Source organism: Nannobrachium achirus, assembly GCF_963921795.1.
Source record: "Nannobrachium achirus genome assembly, chromosome: 7".
NCBI lineage: Eukaryota > Metazoa > Chordata > Actinopteri > Myctophiformes > Myctophidae > Nannobrachium > Nannobrachium achirus.
This window is the reverse complement of record NC_137816.1, coordinates 44448658-44476014: the sequence shown is the minus strand read 5'-3', so window position 1 is coordinate 44476014 and position 27357 is coordinate 44448658. Positions and strand designations below refer to the sequence as shown.

At 42.8% G+C, this 27357-nt stretch overlaps 1 protein-coding gene across 1 annotated transcript in view; it reads left to right on the top strand.

Moving 5' to 3' along the window:
* The window catches only part of tnfaip8l3 (tumor necrosis factor, alpha-induced protein 8-like 3), a gene marked incomplete at its 3' end in the record, with an annotated part of 28270 nt that extends 3826 nt beyond the window's left edge, over nucleotides 1–24444 (top strand). The window contains exon 2 of the mRNA XM_080729914.1: nucleotides 23882–24444. Coding sequence (XP_080586040.1) covers nucleotides 23882–24444 — 563 coding nt within the window. The remainder of the gene's footprint in view (nucleotides 1–23881) is intronic.
* Between the last annotated feature and the right edge of the window lie 2913 nt (nucleotides 24445–27357).

The following is a 27357-nucleotide window of genomic DNA, read 5'->3' as shown; positions in this document are numbered from 1 at the left end:
GAGGTATCAACATGCGAGTTTAACATACCGACGAAGACGGCTTGAAATGAGGTATTGGTCTATGTGTCAAATGAATTAACAGACACACTATGCATGCATGTAGCACATGCAAAAAAGCAGTCCATCTGTAACCAGGTGTGGTTATTTCAATAGGCCTATAACCATTTTTGGAAAATGGAAATAAGGCATTTAATGTCTTTATTCTATGTGTACTGTGCAGTGTGCATGCATGGATATGCTATTCATTAGCTGGGTTAGGCAGGCAGTGGAAGCAGAAAATCATTAAAAACTATATACCGAGGTAGGATAGCTGGTGGAGTCGCGATATTATGGAATGTTAAATATGACCCTATGGTTAAAATTGTACGTTTAAATGTTGACTGGGCCATTGGGCTTGAGTTTAACTGTAATGGTAAATGTTTTGTTATTCTTAATATTTATACGCCTTATGAATCCTATGATCATCTTGATGAGTTTGTGAGCAGGCTTGCATTTATTCAATCCTTTATTGAGGATAATAATTCGTCATGCATCTATGTTCTGGGGGACTATAATGCTGACCTGACAGATAGTAAGTCTGTATTTGCTAAAAACATGGTGAGGTTCTCAAGTGAAGCCAATTTAGTAATATCAAGTAAAATGCTATTGCCTGACACAAGTTTCACTTACGTTAGTGAAGCATGGAATACTACTTCTTGGTTAGATCACGTGGTTTCCACTGTTGATGCTCATGCATCGATAGAAAGCATGGAGATTTGTTATGGGTTGGCCACATCTGACCACATCCCTCTTGCCATGATATTAAATGTAGATAATGTTCCAACGCTTGTTAAAAATGAAGAAAACAATGAGGTTAAAATTAATTGGGGTAAACTGTCTGAAGAAGCTGTCCTCAAATATTGCTCATTTTCGAATGAATTATTGTGTAATATGAATTTGCCTATGAATGCCATTTGCTGCACCAATATAAACTGTAGGGATTCTTCCCATGGTGAAAGTTTGTGTTGTATGTATAATGAAATAGTAAGAGCCCTTCAGGAGGCTAGCAGGTCTTTATTCACACGCCCTAGGAAGGCTAAGAACATCAAGCCTGGGTGGAATAAATGGGTTGCTTGCCACCATGCAGAGGCCAATGAGGCCCATAAGGCCTGGGTAATAGCTGGTAGGCCCAGACAGGGACTAGTCCTTGAGCACAAAAAGAAAACTAATGCAAAGTACAAATATGCATTAAGGTACATAACTAAGCAAGAGCAGGCTCTGAGTGCTCACTCTATGGCTGACAATCTGCTTAATAATGATATCACACATTTTTGGAAAGAGGTAAAGTCCCTAAACAGGGCAAAAGCAGCTCTCCCATGTAATATAGAGGGGGTAACAGATCCAGTTGGCATTGCTGACCTCTGGAGACAGCATTATGAAGCGCTTTTCAATAGTGTCAAAGGTGAGCCTTATCATGTCGGCATAATGGAAGAACAAAGCACTGTTTTTAATATCCATGAGGTTTTTAAAGCCATAGAGCAACTTGCTGACAGAAAATCCTGTGGTCTGGATAACATAACAGCTGAGCACTTAAAGTTAGCTGGTCCAAGATTGGCAGTGTTGCTGTCTCTCTGTTTCACAGGGATGTTGACTCATGGTACTTTACCTGACTCCATGCTGAGTGTAGTTCTGGTCCCTGTAATAAAAGACAAGGCTGGGAAAGTAGGAAGTAAAGACAACTACAGATCCATAGCTCTAGCTAGTATACTGTCCAAGGTTTTGGAAAAACTACTTCTGGACAGATTAAGTGTATATATAACTACGACTGACAATCAGTTTGGCTTTAAGCCTAAGCATAGTACAGACTTATGTATTTACGCTCTGAAAGAAGCAGTGGAGACCTATAGAAGGCAGGGCTCTACAATGCTTGTTGGATTTATTGATGCATCTAGAGCCTTCGATTGTATCCATCACTATAAGCTCTTTAATAAGCTCAAGCTTAGGGGTGTGCCTAGCTGCTTAATAAGAATTCTAGTTTATTGGTATTCTCACCAGAAAATGCAAGTTAAATGGGGAAGCACCTTATCCACCCCCTTTCAGGTGGGTAATGGAGTCCGACAGGGGGGGATTTTAAGCCCCGCCCTTTTTAATTTATATATGGACGACCTGTCTAAACAGCTTGGAGGGTGCAGTACAGGTTGTTTGATCGGAGAAATCCTTATAAATCATTTTATGTATGCTGACGATCTAACTCTACTTTCCCCGAGTAGCAGTGGGTTCCAACTGCTGCTCAATATCTGTACTAATTATGGGATTGACTTTGATATTAAGTATAATGCTAAGAAGAGCATGGTCTTGATCTGTAGAACAAAGGATGACTCAGAAATCAAGTTTCCTGCCTTTTACCTGTCTGGCCAAACAATGTGTGTGTCAAAAAGTACAAAATATCTTGGGCATATTATTACAGACACCCTAGAGGATGATGAGGATATATCAAGACAGAGGAGAATGCTTTATGTACAAGCAAACATATTGGTTCGTAAATGTCACCATTGTACTACTGATGTTAAAGTAAACCTGTTTAGAGCTTACTGCACCCCTCTATATACAGCCCCTCTGTGGGTGAAGTACAAGAGAGAGAGCTTACGGAAGCTGCAAGTAGCCTACAATGACTGCCTTCGTATACTGTTGAAGAAACCCAGGAGCACAAGAGCCAGTGAGCTCTTTGTTACTCTGGGTCTTACCACTTTCATGGCTCTGTTGAGGAACCTGACTTACAAGTTCATTTGCAGGCTGGATCGCTCATTGAATGGATTAATTGGACAGATGACAGACCCTGGATGTAGCTCTGTCAGGTACACGTCCTCCATTAGAGGACACTGGCATGAGTGCCTCTTTAGCTCCGGTGGGGCTCGGTGAACATTGAAACAGTATGAGTGCCTCTTGTAGCTCCCGTGTGGGCTTGGTGAATGTACTCTTTTATTTTATTTTCTTATCTTTGTAATGTGTTGTCTTTACCCTGTGGGCCCTGAGCCTGTAATAAAGTTTATATATATATAATGCAATTGTTTTTACTAATATTGTGAGTAATATCGATATTGAGGTATTCAACAACGTTATCGAATATCGAAGGTTTTCCTAATATCGCCCAGCCTTAAGATAACAGATAAAAAAATCTCTTTCTCCAGATATCTTTCCATTCAAAGTGGATGGTAGATAGACTAGATACAGATAAAAGAAAAATCTGCCACAGATATGTATTTTATCTGTGGCAGATATTTTTTTTAATCTGTATCTACCATCCACTTTGAATGGAAAAATATCTGGAGAAAGAGATTTTTTTTATCTGTTATCTGGCCCAGTGGGAATGGGCCTTTACAGTCAGAAGACCTCCAAAGAGCTGAGTCAGCATGGCTATGTAAATCATCACAACACCATGTAAGCTGCTGCTTACTTCAAAATGCCCTGTAGAATGCACAACTGTTGGAGATGAGCGAGTCTGCGGCTGTTGCAATAATAGCTATGTGAGACTCATGAGGGTGTTGAGGGTGTTTGTTTTCACTCAACAAACACAATAAGCCCAAGGCGGATGCTGTTTGAATACACAGCTTATGTTTACCTGATGACTGAGAGATAGGAGCTCCTGAATGTGTGTTGTTTCATACAACTGCATGCAAACAGTAAACGGAGCACAGTGGCATTGTTATCAATTCAGTTGATCAATTGAAATTAGTTGAAAGATGTCCATTCTCCATGTCAGTGGTTCTCAAAGTGGGGGTCTAGGTTCCTTTATGGGGGTCAAAATTGACCCTTACAAGTATGTAACTCTGACAGTGTACAAATGGAACCAAATGGACCCATTTGTACACTTTAGTAGTCAATCTTTATTTCAGTCCATTTAAATGCATACATTTATCTCAGTCCACTAGTGGATAGTGATACCAAAAAGGTGTAGGCTGAAGCCAAGGCTTATTTTGTCTACCCTTTTTGCAGAATAAAATAAAACGTTTTTAAAATCAAAACGTAGTACTGGTCAACGCAAACAATGGTTTAGCAAAAACTAGGGAATTAATAACAATAATAACTGTCTGAGTTAAGAGGAGACATTGAAATGTGAAAGTTTGAGAAACACTGCTCCATGTCTACTGACTACTGCACTCCAGACAAAAAACAAGCAGCAGCCCCTGACTACCAGAGGAGAGCTTCTGCTTTATTACTGCAATGTTGGCAGACAGGGTCACATATTTTACATTATGAGAAGCTGGCATATATATATATATATATATATATATATATATATATATATATATATATACACACACACACGTTTCTTTCTGTTGCCCCCGTTCCCCTGTGCTTTTACCCTCACTCATCACATGCATCCATGATCTTTTTTCTCTCCCTTTAATCTGGTCCACAGATGGAGACTATTCACTGTACTCCAGCCCTCTACACACACACACACACACACACACACACACACACACACACACACACACACACACACACACACACACACACACACACACACACACACAGTGCCAGCTCTGGAAAATCGGTGGACGCAGAAAAGAAAGGCCGTAACTGGAAAAGACGACTCAGTTGAAAGTGATTTTTCCTTTAGCTTCAGTGAAAGTTCTTGGTCGTAAACACCAGAGTCACCAACTGGTGTGCTGCCCGCGTTGTGTGAGTGTGTGCGCACGGAACGCACGTGAAAAAGTGTGTGCTGACTCAGTGTTGAGGCATTCCACGGTGTTTGTGGAACAATCGTTCCCCCTGCCTGACCCGTTAGTGCAACATGGAATTAAAACTGCTGCGAGGCGTTTTTGATAGTATACCGGTAGGGTCAGTGGTGGTGGAAGACGTACTCAAGATTTATTTTTTTACTTGCGTAAAAGTAGCAATACCACAATGTAAAACTGTCAATACCACAAAGCAAAAAGGCTTGTATTCAACATTTTACATTGCGTAAAGGTACAAACGTATATTGGAATCAAAATATACTTAAAGTACCAAAGTAAAAGTACTAAAGATTGTCAAACTGTGACTTTGCTTTAAATAGCCAAATTCTGAAAATGGGTTAAGGGGGAAGACCACCCATTTTCAATATTGAACTACAGTATGTCATTAATATAACTTAGAGGAGTTGTGTGGAAATAGAAAAAAAGTTCCCCCCCTTCTGTGTTGCCTAGAACTGGAGGGTTGATTTTGGGGTTTGTATAGTAAAGTACAACGGTGTGATGTCATCAAGTTGTACTGTTATGTGTGTTAATGCAAAGTATAACTACTAAATAAAGCTGTCAAATAATTGTAGTGGACGAAACGGTACAATATTTGCGGAGAGTACAAGCATAAAGGATCGAAAATGTTAAATAATTAAAGTAAATGTACAAGTCAAACAAGTCAGTACTCGAGTAAATGTACTTGGTAACTCTCCACCATTGGACAGGGCCTCTTAAGACTCACACAGGGTGAGGAGATGGTTGTGGTTTCACTGGAGAGCCAACAGTAACTAGTGGCGCCTGGTGAAAGAGCACTGTGTAGAGGGGGGGGGGGGTTTGGGGGAGCGAGGCTGCCTGCACAGGTATGTGGACTTGTAAAATTCTGTACGATATACGAACATACACGTGTGTGTGTTTGTGTGTGTGTGTGTGCGTGCGTGCGTGCGTGCGTGCGTGCGTGCGTGCGTGTGTGCGTGCGTGCGTGAACCACAGTCATTTCCTGGGCCACTGCCATTAGTTAGTGGTGGTACAGTAAGGCAGTAAGTAGTAGAGCAGCAGGCTCGGCCCTGACAGTAAAAGTACTTTATTAAAGTACTGTACTTAAGTCAATCCAGTTTTTACTACTCAAATCATGGCAGGAGAAAAGTCTGCTTAAAGCTTCAGTGCTTTTTAAAAAAACCATAAGCAGTATCAAGCGGATGTACAGGTTTTTTCAATCGCATTATTTCTTGAAACTCTAACCTCATTCTCTTAACAGTGCCTCAAAACCCCACACCATTAAGGGAATTGGCCAATACACTATTTCACTTCTACTTGTGCTCACAGAGAATGTGAAATACTAAACGCGGTTATCATGGTGTAGATGCAATGCCGGAGTCCACTTAGACATTCCAGTAAAAACAGATTGTTTTGTTTTCTCAATTGACAATGTGCATTTCCCATTCACACTGACACAGTTGTTCACGGGGTAAATCATTGCATGCACGGCACAATGAGCATTGTTGTTTGCACAAAGAGATAAGGCCAGCGCTACGTGATTGGAGTGAGTAACTTCCCTCGGCACAAGGGAACATCCCACCGTTATGGGGCTGGAGCACAATACCCACAAACATAAATGCTAAATGCCAAGAGTTCATGCACTCTAGGTAGAAATGGAGCAAAAAGCAGGTGCCAATCTTGACTTGGCCTTGCAAGAGGTGTCCGAGTTCATGCACGGTGGGGCAGGAGTAGGGATGGGACGATATGAACATTTCATATCACGATTATTACAAAATGTATTATATACAAAAAAATAGCAGATCTGCAAGCTCACAACGCGTCACAACGCGTCACAACGCGTCGCAACGCGGCGCGTTGTGAGCTTGTAGATTGGCAAGTAAATGTTACCAATAGAGGTTTTAAATGGTACTGAATATGCAGCTCGGCAAAAAAAAAAATGTATCCCAGTGCCGGGAATGACGGAAGGATGATTTCACGATAAATGTAATCTCCACGATATGATTATCGTGAGTGTTTCTTCATCACGATAAATGATAATATCGCTTATGGTCCCATCCCTATATAGTTAGGAGGTGGAGGGCACGTAGAGGACATGTAGACAGGGTGGAGAGAATGGATTTCCAATGAGAGTCAAGTAGAACTTGACTGTAATGTTTGTCTCCTATTCAAAAGAGACAGAATCATGTTTCTTTTATATTTAAAGACAAATTACATTTTGTCTTTCTTTTTTTAAATAAAAATAAAAAAATCTTTTTTTTTTCAACAATTTTGGGGACCACCTGCAGTATCCCCACGGACCCCCTAGGGGTCACGAACCCCCTGTTGAAGACCTCTGACTTAGTGCTTTTGTACAGGTGGTATAATTCTACAAGAAACCTTTGTGGATTCCAAGGGATTTAAAAACTAGACCAGGTCACCTGGTTCTGCCAGACCCGCAATGAAAATTGACGAAACAAAGGTTGCGCTCATCAGGAGAGCCTGTATTGTTAACAAATTTAAGGGGAACTCTGACAGAGTTGGGGCGGAACATTTTCAACACTTAATAGCAAGAGCTTGTAGATCGGCTGTTTTCACTAGTATGGCACTGAACTAACACATGAACACACAGGATTGTATAGGCTGAGCAGCTGGAAATGTTTCTGAGCTTGTAGATGGGCTGAGGAATTTATAGTGTCAGCAGCTCGTCAGCCAACTCAACTCAGCTGGTCCTGTACAGGTGACGGCACTCAAGGCAATCAGCCGAGCAAGGGAAGGGAGGGGCAGATGAGCAGTCAAAGGCAAACACAGGCACACTGAGGAAAAGAGGGACCGACCGACCGACAGACCGACAAAGCCTTTTGTAGGCCGACCCCCTGGGTCTGGCAAAAACGTTAATCTACGCTTACTGTCAACAATGTCAATGTCAGTTTCCGTTCCATTCCACCTGGTGGTTGTTGGGTGCCGATTGCTGAAGTTCCAACACTGGATATTTGTGAACTAGAGATACAGTAGGAATATCAGTTTGAGGCTGTCTAAGTCTTACAATCTCTGTGCAATCTAACCATCAAAAGCAAAATAAAATTATGCTTAGAAATCTCAGGTGTTAGAAATCAATCAAATCAAATCAATCTTTCCCTGACTCAGTTGAAAACCCGGCCTGCACTATGACCTTTCAGACGCATGCAGGACATCATCATGACCCACACACCACAGCCAGTAGCACACTGACCAAGTGAAGTTCACTGTAATTTATAGCTTCTACTTTGTGTTTCCCTTTTACACAAACTCTGTGAGAGTGAATGAACTAGTAAACAAACCAGGGGGCCAAACTTATGGGGAGGACTGGCAGGATTTTGTGTGTGTGTGTGTGTGTGTGTGTGTGTGTGTGTGTGTGTGTGTGTGTGTGTGTGTGTGTGTGTGTGTGTGTGTGTGTGTGTGTGTGTGTGTGTGTGTGTGTGTGTGTGCGTGCGTGCGTGAGTGCGTGCGTGCGTGCGTGCGTGCGTGCGTGCGTGCGTGTCTTTCACTCGGGATGCCATGGCATGCTGAGTCTTGGCTAAGGCCTATGAGAGTGGCGACTCACACAGACCGGAAAAAATCCACTTCCTCCTTAGTCACTTGCAGTCCAATGAAGATGAGAGAGAAACAGAGAGAGAGAGAGAGACACAGAGAGAGAGAGAGACACAGAGAGAGACAGAGAGACAGATAGAGACAGAGAGACCAAGAGACAGATAGAAAGATTATCAATTACTATAAGGAACCAACAGACCAATAGAAATAATAACCCTAAATAAAATAAATACATTAAATGAATTCCTTATTTCATACATTGGACCCATTTCCTGAATAGTAACGGTTTTGGTGAGTTTGTGGACAATATTCATAACAGGTTCAACATAACTGGTTTAATTTTCGATCCACTCTCTTTTCTCATTCAAAGCTCTACAAATCCTTAAGCCAGGGCCCAGGGGTCTTCAACAGGGGGTCCGGGATCCCTATGGGGTCCTCAGAGTTACTACAAGGGGTCCTCCAAATCTTTATGTGATAGAAACCTTTTTTTCTCCTTTTTTCACCACTTAACCATAGTGTCCATATTATTTAGCCGAAAATAGCAGATCTACAAGCGAGGCATTGTGAGCTTGTAGATCGGCTATTTTTGGCAAAGAGGTTTGGTGTAGTGGGGAAAAAGAGCAGACTACAGAGTCAAAGGTCAAGTTTATTAAGTGTTGACGGTTCAAGTGGTTAAATATCTGAAAACACAAATTGACATGAATCCAAAATACACTGATGATCGTGCTGTCAAACAATGAAACTATATGGAATCTATGAAAAGGTTGTGGGGGTCCCTGCTTCATCTCTCTCTCAACTAAGGGGTCCTTTGTCCTGAAAACGTTGGAGACCCCTGCCTTAAGCCATCCTTTTCTCTAGTCACTCCTGTTCAGCTCTGCCAGCTTCACTCTCTCTTAGTCAGGGACCCAGTCCCTGATAATGGGAGAGGACTTGTGATGTTCTGCCGTACTTTTTATTTCTGTTTTATCTATTAGTTTGGTCATTAAGGTCCACAGAATGAGAGGCCTGCTCTGCCGGAAACAGAATTTTTTTTTATGGCCATTTGTATATTCACTGTCCCATCGACTTCACTATACAGGAAAATAATACAAAAAATAAATGTGCTTTAAGTAGCATGTGAGGGGTCAAACTAGGGGTGCATCATGATTCTGAATCCATTGCAAGCATTTGTTTCGCATGAAAAACATTCCTTGGGCTAAATTTTGGACCCCCAAAATTGTAAAAAGTGATGAGTCATCAAAAAATCTTCAATTTTCATAGTTTTGGAGGACCGATATTTTGCCCTAGGAATGTTTTTCATGCAAAACAAATGCTTGCAATGGATTCAGAATCATGAAGAACCCCTAGTTGACCCCTTGACCCCTCACATGCTACTTAAAGCACATTTATTTTCTTTGTCTGTTTTATATTTTTCTGTTCCTGTATAGTGAAGTCGATGGGACAGTGAATATACAAATGGCCATAACCTTTTTTCGCGATGTTTCTGGCAGAGCAGGCCTGTCATTCTGTGGACCTTAATGACCAAACTAATACTGTAGATAAAACAGAAATAAAAGTACGGCAAGACATCACAGGTATCACCCCTATTCCTTGAGCTTTTGGGCTTGTGGGTCCCTGACTATCTCTATTTCTTTCTCATTCTCACTTTCTCTATTGCTATCTCTACCAACATCTCTCTTTTGATCTCACGCACCTTCCTTATGGCGGTGAATAGCTTCATTTCAAATGGGGAAAATGCATGTCAAGGAAAGGAAAGGAAAGGAAAGGAAAGGAAAGGAAAGTTTTTATTAGGCTCTGTCGTACAGTCTGTCATTAGGGTTTAAGTAACACAAACATATACACACACACACACACATGCAGGCAAAAAGCCAACATTCAATATAAAAGTAGATGTGGTTTATAGTGTAAGCTAATGAATGTGATAGAGTGGTTTTCCATGGCTGTTCCCAGAGGAGGGGAAGTGGAGAGGGGGAGACAGCCTGCAGCCAGTTCCCATGCCCAGCTAACCAGTCTTCCATGGCCTGCGTGAGTGCCTGGTTCCTTATCACCCTAGCAGTGGCAGCAGTGAGTGACCTGCAGCTGCTGAAGACATCGCAGAGGTCGCAGGGCATGGATGATTCCACATGGTCCCGCAGGCTGCACTCGGTCCGGAAAGGATGACGGCCTCAACCTGATTTCCTTCCGGTCGCAGTAGACAATCCAGCCTTTTAGTCTCTTGTTTGAAGTCTCCCTCTCTCCTAAGAGCCAAAGGCAAATCTTATAGGTGCAGGCCTCTCTCTCTCTCTCTCTCTCTCTCTCTCTCTCTCTCTTTATCGCTCTCTCTGTTTTTGCTCTAACTCTTTGACAGGCCAGTAGCGCATTTTATCAATGAGACATATTATCCTCATTTAAACCCTCATCCCATGTGGTGCACGTGATGTGGGACCTGACCCGGCCAATGAAACACTGCAGAGGGAGGGAGGCAGGGGCAGCCATCTTAGTAACTTGTTTTCTTAGACTAGTAGTAAGTGAATTTTGACAAGTCTAATCCAGATAGAGAGAGAGAGAGAGAGAGAGAGAGAGAGAGAGAGAGAGAGAGATAGAGAGAGAGGGAGAGAGAGAGAGAGAGAGAGAGAGAGAGAGAGAGAGAGGGTGGAGGCATATACAGTGTTTGAGTGAGTGAGTGAGTGAGTGAGTGAGTGAGTGAGTGAGTGAGTGGAAAATACATATTTGATTGATTGATTGACTGACTGATTGATTGATTGATTGATTGATTGATTGATTGATTGATTGATTGAGTGAGTGAGTGAGTGAGTGAATACACCCATCTTTATGTCTATAGATGGGTGCCAGGGTGCCACCAAATCGCTGTTGTCTCTAGTATTGTGGCTGTGGGTGTCACTCACTTTGGAGAAGTAGTTATGAGGGCATTGAGGGCAAAGTCCATTTGACTATCTAGAAAGAGAGAGAGAGGGACAGAGAGAGAAAGAGAGAGAGGGAGAGAGAGAGAGAGAGAGAGAGAGAGAAAGTGTGCAGAATCTGGCATTAAATGGCCAAAGGCAGCTCGTGTCCCTCCAGACTCAGTGATTGTCTCTTAAGTGCTTTTCTCTGGATAAATATTTGCAATAAAGTAAAGCCACTTACAGTATCCATGTCCCAGGACAACACACACACACACACACACACACACACACACACACACACACACACACACACACACACACACACACACACACACACACACACACACACACACACAATCAGCACTATAGTTCCATGCACATCGCACTCATCTGTCAAGCTGCTTTACAGACAATGTACATCACTGTGTACATCACAGAGCTTACAGCCCTCACTGCTCTGTTTTTGCCAATAAAACAGGCATTTGTTTTCAAGCCTGAGTCCAAGCTGTATTTGTGTTCCATGATATGATATGATATAATATTGACTGTAAGCAAACACATGGCAAAGCATCCCAGCTCTGAGTCACCGATGAAATGGACACGGTAAACTAAAGTGACTTGTAGGAACTGAGGAAGAAATGATATGGCTGCATACAGTATGTAGTATGTATCACCTTTATATTTTCACTTAATAATACTTATACGGGCATATATGGGCATAAAGTACAAGGGGCAAGGACGGTATGGGATGTCACAATGTGATGTCACAACAATATGATGTCATAGGTCAGCTATAGACATTGAGGTTGACGTTACTGATGTTACTGACAAGATGTGATGGTTTTCATAGTTAACTGCGACCTACCGTTGCAATAAAGCATATATCCACCACCACCTAGAATATTGCCTGGTCTCCTAATTGGCTCATCGATTACTGATTGATCCAGAATTCCACGGCAGAACCTGCCTGTTAGACTGACTTTTCCAATGTGCTGTAAGGTAATGAGTTAACTTTAGATCGAGTCAGATGTTACACCGGGCCTGGGGCTATACACAGTGAATTCAAAATACAGTGGTTGTTTCTGTTTGTCTTCTTGAGTGCACACCTGGTGGATGGGCATTTTTTTCTCAGGGATCTGCAGGGGCAGCGAGTGAGGCACTGAATGTGTTTGCTGCGGTCGCGTACTCGCGTTCCCCTGTAAAGCGTGAGTAAGCACACCTGTTTTGGTCAAGGACAGTCAAGGAATCCGTGGCTGCAAAGCGTAAGGAACTTTAGACCCCGAAACCGTCGTTACCCGAGGGCAATTGGCTTCAAGACAGTGGAGAGAGTTACTTATTAACGTTAGCCGTCCGGATGCATCTCCACATTCTGAGCAGTTGTTAATGACACGGTGAATGACCTTTTTCAGTACAAGAGCAGCACCATTGGGAGAATGGCTGGCCTGCAGATCAAATATTACATGTTATGAATAATGCACCGTACGCTGCTGCATGTTTTTCAGAAAAGTTTCATCTCTCTCTCTCTCTCTCTCTCTCATTTTCCTATTTTTTTCTAGTCTCCTCAGTCTCCTTTTGCTCTTGCCTCTGGCTGATCTCCCTGTTTTTGTACATTGTTTTGTCATGTCACGCATAGGGCCACATACTGTAGGCTAAGGCTTACACATGACATGCACTCAAACAAATAAAGGATATGTTTGAGTCACCCTTGTGATTTCACTGGTGGCTGTAAATATTACCAGCCACAGCGGCGTTTGGGGGGGTAGTATTAAAAAAGAAAGTGGTTGCCGGTGAAAAACTGAAAAACAAAGCCCTCCTTTATACCACTGGCTGGGCACCACTTCTGCAGCTCAACTCTGCTGAACTACCTCAGTGTGCGTGCGTGCGTGTGTGTTGCTTTTTGGGAGTGCATGCTGCTACTAAACATACTCACTGCACAAAATGTGCCTCTCACCTTTGATAAGCTTGCACTCAGTAAGCTATTAAAGCCCCTTGCGTCTGCTTAATGCCTCATTCATTATTTTTTCTCCAGTCTTGTAAAATGTGGCCACAGGAACTACAAGATTGGAGAGGAAATCAGGTCATCGCATTTTGTTTAGTGTCCCTGGCGTGGGATTCATTTTCCCCCTGACACTCCTAATAATGAATAAAATGTTTTTCAGATACCCTTCTGAAAAGGACATCGCTGTGTGGTACAGCTGATGGATGATGTGTTAATGAACCATACTCCTGTCCATAGAACAGTGTCAGCAGTATACAGTATAGTATTTAAAACACACCCAGCCTTTATTTGCCCTGCTGAGTGAGGTCAGTGGTAAAAGCACAGAGGTTGAGAGAGCTTGCTTGCTGATTGGTCGGCTGCCATATCCCCGCTGGGTGTTATACACAGCAGCTGACCAATGTGCACGGCTAAAATCCCACTGTGAGCCCAACTAACACTGCGAGTGACCTCGATGCTGGAGGAAACTTGATTTTATAATTAATAAGTTGTGTGCCAGTGTCGCCTATCGTCGTTGTCGGGTGGAAACCTTGTACTGTATGTCCAAAACCGTTTGTTTTGTACTTATCATATTTTAAAATGATTTAAACTATAGTGAAAACAGCCGATCTACAAGCACAGGGCTTTACTAAGGTTTCTGCCCGACAGTGACGATATACTAAAATAGGCACTCTACAAGCTCAAAATGTGTCGGCACGCTTTACCTTTTGAGTTTTATATTGCCACGGTGACCCCGTACCATCAGACATTAACTCTCCCAAGTCAAACACGAAACTTCATCACAAAATATGTCTGCTTAGGGTGGTGTGGTAGAAAGCTTGGGATTTGTATGGATACAAAGGAAACAAAACACAGAGTGGGGAAACCGCAAGCTTTGATGGCGAAGCAGGCCATAGTTTCAGTCAGTTCCCTCCCCGCAATGTCAGGAAACTAACTGCCTTGTGTTTGATGCAGCAGTTCCCTGTTGACTGTGATGTTAATCTATTTATTAAATGTGAGAGTTCATCAATTAATCAATGAATGCGCTCAGGCTATGGATACGTAATGAACAAAATGTTGCCAGGCATCTGTTGTATGCAACTTCAGGCAATGCCGAAACCCTGGATAATACAGATAAATAGGTCTTTATCGATGCCAAGGAAATTCAGTTAACTTGTCATAGCAGCACTGAAGTAAAGATGAAACAAAAATGGGTAGAAAGCAAGTTCAGAATAAGTACGGTAGAACATTAGTCAAGTAAAGTTATAAAATACAGTATAAAGAAGTCAGGTGTGCATAACGTCCACTCCTGGTTGCTAGAAATAGAGGTGCATGTGGTTTATTCTATCATCAATAAAACAGCATATAAATAGACTTAAATACCTAGGGACTGACGTGGCCATCTGCTGTTGAACTGAGAGGACAAAATGTACAAAAATGAAATGTGCAATCTTTCACCAGTAAAATGGGCATACAGTAATTATGTATGTACAGAATATCAACAGTAAAATGACTATGTACATAAAGGTATGTAGATATAGGCATAGTGGTTAGATATGAATACATCTAAATATATGTATGGTATTACTTACTGTACTATTTCATGTTGTGTTTTTCTTGAACATACAGGGGTTTGACGACACTATCGTTTGTACTGCACCGTGCTTAATTGACTGAATAAAGAGGAAATGTTCTCGAGGAAATGTTCCCAACGTTGTTTTCCCCAAAACAAGACATTTATTTCTGACGCATCGCCGAAGAATGTGTGTCGGAAATAAACATCTTGTTTTGGGAAGCAACAGAGTGGCGGCCTGGAGGGCTTTTTCTTTTTTTAGTCGGCCCACCTTGTGATTAGCATGCGTATTGACTACACGTCTTCCCAGTGCTGAGCACCTTTGCGCGAGTGCCGCGTGTCAACAGCCTTTTATTCAGTCCACCTAGTGCCACTGGCATGTTTCCTCACTGCTGTTTGCACTAATAATGTTTTGGGGGAAGGAGAGCTGACAGGTGCAGGGAAACAGACCACACTGTAGTAGTTAGTATACAGTGTACACAGCATAGTTACGTATATTCTGTATACAAAGCAGTAAACACAATAAAAACGTCATGTTGATGTTGATGTGTTGATGGATTATCGTGTGCTGTCCTTGCTTATTGTAAATCGCTCTGGATTAAAGGTCTTATGACATCAAATGTCATTATTCTTTTCGTGTTTCCTGACCTCAATTACACCAAAAAACCCTGAACTTTCAACATCGTTGTTTTTTTTCTTTTTTTTCTTTTTTAATGTGGTGAATGGTAAAAGGTGCATTGGACCGATGCAAACACAATGTGTTGATACACCCTCCCCTACAACCACACCCTCCCCTGGATGTAGATGCGTACGTCCAGAGACAAATTAACTCACCTTTCTGAGCCTAATTATTCAAAAAACTACAGATTACAGAAAAACCACTGAATGTTGAAAGGTCAGGTTTTTTTTATGTAATTGAGGTCAGGAAACATGAAAAAAGCCTAAATGGTAAATTGTAAATGCATACAGTGACAAAAGTTGTCGAACAATACCAATTTATGTGTCAATATATTTAGTCGTAGTTTTAGTCATCATAGCTTCCTTTTTATTCGTCAGTGGAAAAAGGGTAGTCAACACCTCAACGACATTTTTCGCCATTGTTTGAGTCGACGGAATTAACACTGGTACCTGTGTCTGTTGACAACAGCATATTGAATTAACACTGGTACCTGTGTCTGTTGACAACAGCATATTAAATTTGGCCCAGTGAGCCATTTGCCCCGATAGTGAACAGGATTATGTTGTCATTAGCAACTCAAAACAGGGAGGCTCTTATCAAGGTGTGTTTGCCCAGGTTTCTGTGTGTGTATGTGCACGTTTGGGTGTTCTGGGGATGTGTGATATGATCATAACATCGGCTTATGCGTAAGCAGAGCAGAGTACGTCTCATTTGTTGGGAGGCAGTGAACGGTTCAGGGCAAAACAGCATCATGACATTATTAACCAGCGCTGGTTGAATGGCAAATGACTCACTACTCTTCAGGCTGGTGGCCTTCAAACTGCACCCAGGGGCTTCACATACATACCAGTCTGCTCAATGCAGCTGTTCATACCCAAACTGTGCACGTGTGTGCCCACATCACTGTGTGTGAGTGAATGTGAGTGTGTGTGTGTGTGTGTGCACACGTATGTGAGTGAGTGAGTGAGTGAGTGAGTGTGTGTGTGTGTGTGTGTGTGTGTGTGTGTGTGTGTGTGTGTGTGTGTGTGTGTGTGTGTGTGTGTGTGTGTGTGTGTGTGTGTGTGCCCCATCATCTCATACTGTATAGATGCATATCTTTCCAGCTCTAGTGATGAAAGAAGGTCTCAGTTTTTATATTCAAAAAGTACAAAAGTACATTTAAGGTACCAAAGTAAAAGTACTCACATTTTTCAAAATCATTTGAAAATGATGTACAAGCTCAGAACGCACGTCACTCACACGTATGTGTGTGTGTGTGTGTGTGTGTGTGTGTGTGTGTGTGTGTGTGTGTGTGTGTGTGTGTTACAAAAAAAGTACAATATTTGTGTCTGATTTGCAGTGGAGTATATGTAAAAAGTAATTCAATTTTGTGTTTAATTGCAGTACTTTAGAGTTAGGGTCACTTTACAGTTACACCACTGCCCTACCGCCGTCAGTCCAGACAGACCTGGCTGGCTGGTTCCCATGCGGTTCACATTCCCTGGATGTACGTTCTGATGCAACGCGGCAGAAAAGTGTTGACTCAGCGTTCTAAAAACAGCAGGCGGAACAAAGACAGGCTGTCTGGTCACTGGCCACGGCTGGAGCAGCAAACACCTGACTAATGATCATGTTAAAGTCAACTCAGAGTCAAAGTTAGGCTTGGAGGTTGTATAAGTCCGTGGTTCTCAACCTTTTCAGGCCGCGACCCCCAAAATAATCAAATTTTAACTGTGGACCCCCCCACCCTGACGAGCACTAATAGTTGAGGCATTACATTTTGTATAACACGGTTCTCTAATATTTGACAATTTGGCCAATGTTTAATAATTTGTAATTTTAGAGGTACTAGACCTTACCCGTTCGAAGATATCATCATCATAATGTAAGGCATAATGTATGCGCTTGCTCCACATAGTTTTTTCATACCCGTTGGAAGATGAGACACACATCAAACGCACCTGGTGAAAGCGAGAGAGAGGGGGGGAGAGAGAGAGAGAGAGAGAGAGAGAGAGAGAGAGAGAGGGGGGGGAGAGAGAGAGAGGGGGGGAGAGAGAGAGAGAGAGAGAGAGAGAGAGAGAGAGAGAGAGAGAGAGAGAGAGAGAGAGAGAATGCACATTCCTAACTGTGAGAGAGAGGGGTGTGTGTGTGGGGCTACAGATCCCATGGCCTGGAGGAACGGACCGTAACCCTGACAACAGGCTAAGAAAACGCTAATAAACAGCTTTAATTTGGGAGAAATGAAATTCGGGCTCCGTCAGCGTTGGTATAATGCTAATGGCCAATACCATGTGAACTTTGGGATCAGTTGCTGAAGCGAGTGAATAGATAAACGTAGATAAGCGTGAGCGTTAGAGCGTGAGTGTGTGAGTGAGTGAGTGAGTGAGTGAGTGAGTTGTTTGGTGGTTTATCTGATAGATTAAAAAGCCCTTGAATTGTCACTGAAATGTGCAGATACCCTCTATACACTTAAACCATATGTTGGTTTGTTCACTGTTGAGTTGAGAAAACAATGTTGCACATTAAGCTAATCATCTGGGGACCCCTCAAAAAATGTTGGGACCCCCATGGGGGTCCCGACCCACAGGTTGAGAACCACTGTCTGTCTTAGACAACCTCCAAAACAAGTCTTATGTAAACTCACTGACAGCTCGGTTTGGTAGCTTCTGTTGTGGTCGGTCATTATCCTAATGAAGAATTCTGCTTCTGCTCTTCTAAAGACCCAATCCATTTTCCTTTTCAATATACATATAAGCTGTTTGTTGATGGAAAATGTTATTTGGATATTTCTGTTCATAAATCAAAAAATACAGGTCAGTTTTTACTGCGGTGTTTACAGACTTTACCAGTGTCAACAAACCTATTACAGACCCCAAATACAGCAAATGTAGTTTAAAAATAATTTACTGTAGCCGTTGTCTAGAGTTGTCAGGGAGAGAGGGAGAGAGGGAATGAGTGCGTGTGTGCGTGCATGCGAGAGAGAGACAGGCAGACAGACAGACAGAGAGAGAGAGAGAGAGAGAGAGAGAGAGAGAGAGATAGAGAGAGATGGGAAGAGAGTTTTCTAGCCTTCACTCTCCTGTGACAGGTTCCTCTCTCGTCTAACTCACTATGTCACAGTGACTCATCCATGTCACTTATTTCAGCCTCAGGTAACGTGTGTGTGTGTGTGTGTGTGTGTGTGTGTGTGTGTGTGTGTGTGTGTGTGTGTGTGTGTGTGTGTGTGTGTGTGTGTGTGTGTGTGTGTGTGTGTGTGTGTGTGTGTGTGCGTGCGTGCGTGCGTGCGTGCGTGCGTGCGTGCGTGCGTGCGTGCGTGCGTGCGTGCGTGCGCGCGCGTGCGTGCGTGCGTGTGTGCGTGCGTGCGTGCGTATCCTGGCCTTGGCCCTGGGTGATATACAGGCCAGAGTGTCAAACCCTGACTTTAGACCTCCTACAACATCCTTCTCAGTGCAGCTGTCCAGAGGGCACAGTTTGACTCACTTAAGTGCTAAAAGAATCCCTCTCCATCAAACATCCACATATCCTGTGCCAAACAGTTCTTTTTTTTCCTCTCCTTTGGTCCACTGGTTCTCAACGTCAGGTTCGGGCCTTCGGGGACCATCCAGGGGTCCAGATCCAGGGGCGGCAGTGGCTCAGGGGTAGAGTGGCCGGATGGGAACCGTGAGGTTTCCAGTTCGATCCCGGGTTCCCCCAGAATCAAATCAAACAAATCAGATTCCAATCTGGACATAGATCTGATTCAGGCTGGATTTGGCTGCCAGTGTAAATGGGGCCAGGCCTATTTACACTGGCAGCCAAATCCAGCCTGAATCAGATCTGTGTCACATCCAGATTGGAATCTGATTGGTTCCATGTGACCATGTGACCATTTAAACCAATCAGATTCCAATCTGGATGTGGCACAACTCTGATTCAGGCTGGTTGCCAGAGTAAATCAGGCCAAGTGTCTTTGAGAAAGACACTGAACCCCTAATTGCACCCGATGTGCAGGTTGGTGCCTTGCATGGTTTCCTCTGTAAATGGGTGAATGTAATGCACAATTTATGTAAAAGTGCTATACCAAATGGACCCTTCAGGTCTGTAATCTTTTTTCTTTTAATGTTATATTTGTACTCTCTCAGAGTTACAGACCCCCTTTTAAAGCCCTGATGGGCCACGGATGTCCCGGACTAGATTGAGAACCAGTGCTTTAGTCCACTTTACAATATCTATCTATTGCTTGCTTTCTCCTCCCTGTCTGAAGTGTGAACATGAGTTTGAAGGCCAGGGCCTGAGAATCAATGGCTACCAGCTGATGATCAGGAACAGCCATCGGGCTGCATGTGGTTGGCTGCAATTAGTGCAATTAGTCTGGGTCTTCTTCTTTGGGTTACCGGGTCCATTTTTCAAAAGACTGCTGTCCAAAGACTGTTTGGAGCCAGGCTGTGGTTAGACATAGTGATCTGAGGTTGTCTTGGGTACTTAATTGCACAAAAACTGCTAATTTTAAAAGTCGATCAGTCATATGAATTAGTAGCATTCAAAGCAGCTGATCATCACAGGCCTTGGACATTAGGCTCACAATAAGGAGATACTGTACACAGCCGAAGGGAAACCTTACGTACATTTGTCACATGCTCACATACAGTATGTGCAGTGAAACGTTGTTGTGGCAGACTGCCAGACTGTGCTAACAATGTCCAACATACAGTATAATATATATATATATATATATATATATATATGTGTTAGTTTGTTTGAGGAACCAGTAAGATTGGGGTTGGAGCGCTTGTTTTGGTTCACCTTATGGGCAGTCCCTGGAAGAAGCCCATGCATGTCTCAGTGGTAGAGCATTTGACTGCATTTGTCCCACAATCTCCATATATGGAATAAAAGGGATTTGGTTCCCCTGACATCACAGTGATTATATATTGGCACGCACAGATATGGGCCTAATATTGATGACATCAGGGATCTCCATATATGGGCATACGAGGGATTTGGTTCCCTTGGCATCACAGGGATCTCCATATCTCCATATATGGGCATAAAGGGATTTGGTTCCCCTGGCATCACAGGGATCTCCATATATGGCAATAAAAGGGATTTGGTTCCCATGACATCACAGTGCGTGTCAATCAACAAAAGACAAGTGTTACCCATACGGACAGATACGGTCAAGATGTGACGGTTCTGATAAACTGCGACCTACTGTCTATATATATATCATATATTCAGTCTCAAGCTCTAGCTGATCTACAAGCTTGTAGATTGGCTATGTTTGCTACTTTAAACATACTACTGAAACTGTAGTATAACAAAGTATGACATTAATTTACGAAAACAAAAGTAAAAAAGATGTTGAAATATGACAGAAGTTTTCTGCTCAACAGCAACTATATAATATGTAGTGTACGTTTAGGATTTGCAACAGAAACGATATACAGAATATATCATAGGGTACCGTACAGAATGCAACAGGATGACAAAATGATATACATACTGTAGTGCAAATAGAAGTAGATATTATGTGGTACAGCAACTCTGTGCTAGATACAGTCCAAAGAACATACATGCACAGAGCTCCCCCATAACACACAAAAAATAGCACGGGTACTCTGTTGGTGAACGGGTAATTACAGCTTAAAGACAGTTGTCTCCTATCACTTAGAGATCTCTCCATCAGGGCTCCTACACACCACAGTGCATAGAACAAAGAGCTGCCTCAGAGAAATAGGAAATGAAAGACACAAAGAGAGCCTGTTTGATTAGAGCTCCAGATCTGACACATGCAAACCACAGTTCAATATCCTGGTTTTGTGTCAAATTGTGTCCCTGCACATAATGCACGCAACGTATGGTGTTACAGTACATTGTTCATGAGCAGTGTGCTGTTTTTTTTTTTCAGATTTAACCAACATTTGCATGCCACCTAAGATCGGTGGTATTATGTTACGTGACTAAAAACTGTCTGTTATTGCCAAAAATGTTTACTGACAGGCTATATCAAGCAGTAGGAGAGAGCTGTCACATGAGCCAATTACTAGTATTCAGATAGCTAGTTCTGACCGAAGAACATCATGTCTCCAGGCAAGGTCGCTTTGTCGCCCTTAGGCGTCTTACTGGTAGAACAGTATAATTATAGTGGGTTATAGTGGATATTCGCAATGCAAGTGCAGGTGCAGTGAACGTGTGATCTGTTTTCAAAGTGAGCCTACAGTAAGTGTTATACAAACATGCAGCTAAAACCATAGAGATTGATTAGGTATAATTCAGCTTTAGTTCTAGCTTATGACACAATCTGCTGTGGTGTCACTTGATAAGCCTTGGTGTGATATGTTTACTGTCTGGTTAACATCCAAGTCTGATTTCACCATGGTTGCTCACAACAGTAAATAAGTTCCTGACTATACCAGAAACACAGTTGCTCCAGGACATCAGCCTAGCTAGCTTGTTTTAAATGTCACTGATAGCTAATTGTTTGAACATGAAATGCCATTTGGCTTCAGACGCGAAAAAAACTTGAAATGTCACACAGATTCGCCCCACTTCTGTCCATTCGCACAAAATGCCACATTTGCAAAGAGAGAGGGATGGGATGAGCTTTCTGTACATGTCAAGAATAATGTGTACACCACTGATTGGCATAAATGTTTAAATCAGGGGTCTTCAACAGGGGGTCCGGGGACGCCAAATCTTTGTGTGATATAGGATCATGTTTTTTGCCATTAACCATTTGAACCCTAGCATCCCTATTTTGAGTGGAACATTAGCCAAAAATAGCAGATCTACAAGCCGTTGTAAGCTTGTAGATCGGCTATTTTTAGCAAAGAGGTTTGTAGAGGGAAAAGAAGAGCAGACTAAGTATTTGATGGTTCAAGTGGTTAAATGTCTGAAAAATACACATCTGATGACTGTGCTGTCAAACAAGTCTAAGCTGTCTAAGAAATCTATGAACATAACACAATGTTATACAATATCTAGTGGGGGTCCCTGCTTAATTTCTCTCTCCGCTAAGGGGTCCCTGGCCTGAAAACGTTGAAGACCCCTGGTTTAAATGAAAGGGAAAGGAGAGCTTTTGGTAGATGAGGCTGTGATGGTTTCTATGTTGTCACATGGGATGTCTGCCTTATTAGAATCATAATGACAAGAAAGCAGGTGGTCCTGCTCTCATGATGATGAGCCCAGTCAGCCCACTGGGCATAGTCTGCCATAGTCTGTCTGTGTGTGTGTGTGTGTGTGTGTGTGTGTGTGTGTGTGTGTGTGTGTGTGTGTGTGTGTGTGTGTGTGTGTGTGTGTGTGTGTGTGTGTGTGTGTGTGTGTGTTGGGCGTAGGGGTGGAAAAAGGCTGCGTGCCCACTGAGCAGAGAAAAGTAATGCCTCTTTCCTCAGCTTTGATCATAATAGTGGCTCAGGAGGTAGAGTGACCGCGTGGCAACTGGAAGGTTCCCAGTTCAATCCTGGGCTCCGCCTGAGTTAGTGTCAAAGTCGGAGCAAGACACAGAACCCCTAATTGCTCCTGATGAGCAGGTCGGTGCCTTGCATGGTTTCTCCCGGGTGGGCAAATGTCGCTATATATAAATGCACCATTTACCACTTTGCCATTTATAATAGAGTTATCTGGTTTGTAATAAGTTGCCAGATGATGAACAAAAACATTTCTGTCCTCTCCTACTGTGTGTCGAATCAACCCACTGTTCACATTTCTATAAAGACACATTAGCCCCACTGGCAGTGCCGGATGTGTGTCTACAGACAGGCCGTCTTTTTTGCTCCGTTGTATTACATTACATCATAACATTGCAGCGGGGCTGGGCACGCTGGTAACCTGTAGAGAAGAGAAGCTAAGCAGAGAGGTCCTTATCATCATTGTGCGGCTGAGACAGCCGCTTGATGCTTCCCAGAGCAGGCAGTCCTTTCTATGGACGACTCACAAGCAGCACTCTGCTGCCAATTCAGGAAGTCCTCCACCCTTCCATAGGATGTGGGCAAACTCGTTTCATCTCTTCCTAAAATGGATTTATTTTGCCTTCCATTGGCTTAGAACACATTTTCTGCCCAGTTTATTTCTCAGGATTTTGAAGACAATTCCCAATTCAAAGAATTTCCATCCATAGATATTATTATTTCTATTACTACTACTACTGCGGCATAGCTGAATGGTTAGGGAGCCTGCCTGGGTAACCATTATCCCTGGTTCGATTCCAGGCCAGGGTAGCAATGTCGATGTGTATCCCTGAGCAGACTCTTAACCCTAATTGATCACACGCTCCTTGTGGGCTGCGAATCAGCTGGGTTGGGCTGGAAAATACTGAATTTCCCCACGGTTATCATTATGCTTTTCTGGGCTGCGGTCTACAATTAGACATTTTTCACACAGTATCGCGGGAATATAAGCAGTCACTTCATTAGGATGCGGCTCAGTGATGACTCATCTCCTGAACGCTCTGTTTGGACATTAATCATCCTCTGCTTTGACAGAAAGAACAACACAGAGGACCTCCGAGCATCTTGATTAACCCCAACCAACCCTCTCTCTCTCTCTCTCTCTCTCCCTCCCTCCCTGCAGGGCAGGAGAGCTTCAACTCTCGCTCGCTGGCCTTGCAGGCCCAGAAGAAGATCCTGAGCAAGATGGCAACCATGGCCGTGGCCAACCTGCTGACGGACGACACCAGCAGCGAGATCCTGGACGAGCTCTACAAGGCCAGCCGCGAGTTCACCAAGAGCAAGAAGGAGGCCCACAAGGTCATCAAGGACGTCATCAAGATCGCCCTGAAGATCGGCATCCTCTACCGCAACCACCAGTTCAGCCCGGACGAGCTGGACACAGTGGAGCGCTTCAAGAAGAAGATGAACCAGGCGGCCATGACGGCGGTCAGCTTCTACGAGGTGGAGTACACCTTCGACCGGATCATCTTGTCCGAGCTGCTGCTGGAGTGCAGGGACCTGCTCCACCTGCTCGTGGAGCAGCACCTGACGGTGCGCTCGCACGCGCGCATCGATCACGTCTTCAACCACTTCGCCCATGCCGATTTCCTGGCCGAGCTGTACGGGGACGGGGAGGAGTACAGACTCTATCTGAGGAAGATCTGCCACGGCATCAACAAACTGCTGGACGAGGGGACGCTCTAACTGTCGCTCTCCACCTTGTGATGTTTGGATATGTATCTACCTGCTTCCTTCTGTTTGTTTTTCCCCCTCTCATTGAACTGCTCGCATCCCCGCCATGGGAAACGTCCATTTTGTTTTTCCTCATATTTCACGTCCCACATCCATTTCCGTTCAGAAGACTGGTTTTAGGTTGTTACACGGTTTGATGTAAACTAGGATCAACTCATTTTGCAGTTTTCCGATCCAGCCTAGAGTGGATATCACCTCGGGTCACCAGGCGGCTGGAACTAGTAGAGCGTGCTCCTCCAAAATGATTCCCTTCGGTCAGAAGCAACAAGATTTTAGGGGATACCCATAAACCTGTGATGTGGTGCACGTCTTTAAAATAAAAGAAATATTGGTATGTCCATGTTTTACTTTAACTTGTAGCGACTGGCTAGACCAGGCTACTCGATTCTGCATTTATACGGGGGAACAATAACTCAACCGGGTAGGCCTGCCCTATATAACCGGATATTAATTGAGGGAAACCCAGCTTTCTTCCGTGTGCAAAAGTCTGGTGACACAGGTTTGATGACCTTCCTATTCGGTGGACCACCTGGGGCAGTGTGTGCCACTTTAAATCAATATAGTTACCGTCAGGCAGAAACCTTGTATATCATTATTTCATACTTTTGTTTTATGTTATGCCCTATTTTATACTTCTTCGTATTACAGTGTGATGCAAACATAAGCAAAATAGCCAATTTACAAGCTCACAACACAAATGTTTTTATTTTATTTTTTTATATTCAGGCTTTAGGGAGCACCCCGGACAGTTTTTAAGTTGCTTGATTCAGTATTTAGATATTTAATATTCATTTTATCAGACACGCCCCCTTCCTATCCCAGCAAGCACGGTCAGGACCTGGACCAATCAGTGACGTCTCGATTGGGGCCAGATCAAGTCAAACCATAACTAGTCAGATATGTCCCAGAATATAACCTTACATGCTCATATTTCAACTAACATTACAAACAATAACAATAACCCTATAGTCCATATGACGTCCTCGTAATGATGTCAAGATCATCCCCATATGGGCTGTGATCTGGTCTAGTTCTGAACGTCACCGGAGTCACCGGAGGACGTTATCATAACGTCATCATGACGTCATTTGGCTTGCAGGGATATAAACACATTGTAACTTCAGCCTCCATTTTAAACATGATAGATTCATCGGGGGGATGAATCTATCATGGGCATGGCTTCAAAAATGAAAGAAGTCAAAAAGTAAAAAACATGTCCCCCTCACGTATTAGGAGGGCAGTATGACTCACCAGAACCAAGGACGTGTTTTTTCAATGAATCTAACATAGTTAAAATGGAGTTTGAAGTTACAATGGATTTGTATTGGAAGGTCTGATAAAATGGACATTAAATATCTAAATATTGAATCGAGCAACTTAAAAAACTGTCTGGGGTGCTCCCAAAAGCCTCAGTAGACGATAAAATTACCCTTTTTTATTATTATTATTTTTAAGTGCAATATCCCTTTAAACTTGAAAATGTTTGCCTAAATTGCATGCCCAAATAGGAGACACCAGGTTCACAGTGGTTTAAAGTCTGTGTTTTATAAATATTGAACCAATGAAAGGTATATATCAAGTTAAGAACTACATTGGATCAATTCAACATAGGCCTACGTTATTTTTTCCATTTCCTGAAAAGTAATGGTTTTAGACATACAAGGTTTACACCTGGCAGCGATATGAATTGTACGATTCCAAGTCATTGCTCCTTTTGTGTATCAATATGTGCTGTATCCAGGCTACCAATGGCCAAACAATTATGTTCGGAGGAAGTAGGGATATTGGAATTTGAAATATAATGTCAAGAGTTCTGACCTTTGTGATCACCACGCAGTTAATTTAATGTGTTAATTCGATTCTGAGAGTACAAATGGAACCAAATGGACCCGTAAGTGTGCACACTCAAAGTTAAATTAACACTGAGGATTGTACTGTGTAAGTCAATATTTTCCAAACTTGAAGCTTAAAGACGGGTTGCCCCCCCCCCCCCCCCCCAAAAAGACATGATCATCAGGTATTGTGATTATAATAGGAAGATTTTTTTCAAAAATGTGTACAGGAAGTGTTAGAATTATGTCTTCATGTGGCCACACGCACCAGTTCATTAAGTATGCCTGGTTTTCTCCACCCACCTGAAGTTAACCATGCCCACAGCTATTGTCGTATGATAATAAAGGGAGGGGATGATTTTATTGTGTCAGAAAAGCAGTGCATTTCGATTGGGCCTTTTGAATCAGAGGCTTTCAGGAAGAAGCTTTCAGGAAGAAACCAAAAATACACAGGGTCTATTAGAGTAATGTTAACTCCATAGACACATACAAAACAGAAGAAAAGTACAAAACTATGGCACCACTTCTTTGAGGATTGAAATCAGACCACAATGAATAAGTTGTAAATACAGATGTCTCCCTATTATGTGGATGATGTGATGTCTTACGAACACAAATGTTTAAGAGTATAGGCCAAATCAGTCGATGTCTATATCACAGTGTCCTGCCAAATATGTAAATGTAATGTCTTTGAGTGCTGTCAAATGCCTTTATGACAACTCTTTCCTTTGGGCTGGTGGCTTCCAAATAACTTGACATTTTGCCTTTGCATGGTGCCACAGATTGATTACAGGTCTTTGAAGCCATAGTACCCAGGGACATTGTTGTGTCACGAGGGGAAATTATGCCAGAAATCTTACATAATTACAGCAGTTCCTTTGAATCAAAGCTGCAGTAAAAATCCTGCATAAGCATTGTGTCCTCTGGACTGGCCTTGACAGAGTTTAGCTGTATGTGTACTGTACGTGTGTGTGTGTGTGTGTGTGTGTGTGTGTGTGTGTGTGTGTGTGTGTGTGTGTGTGTGTGTGTGTGT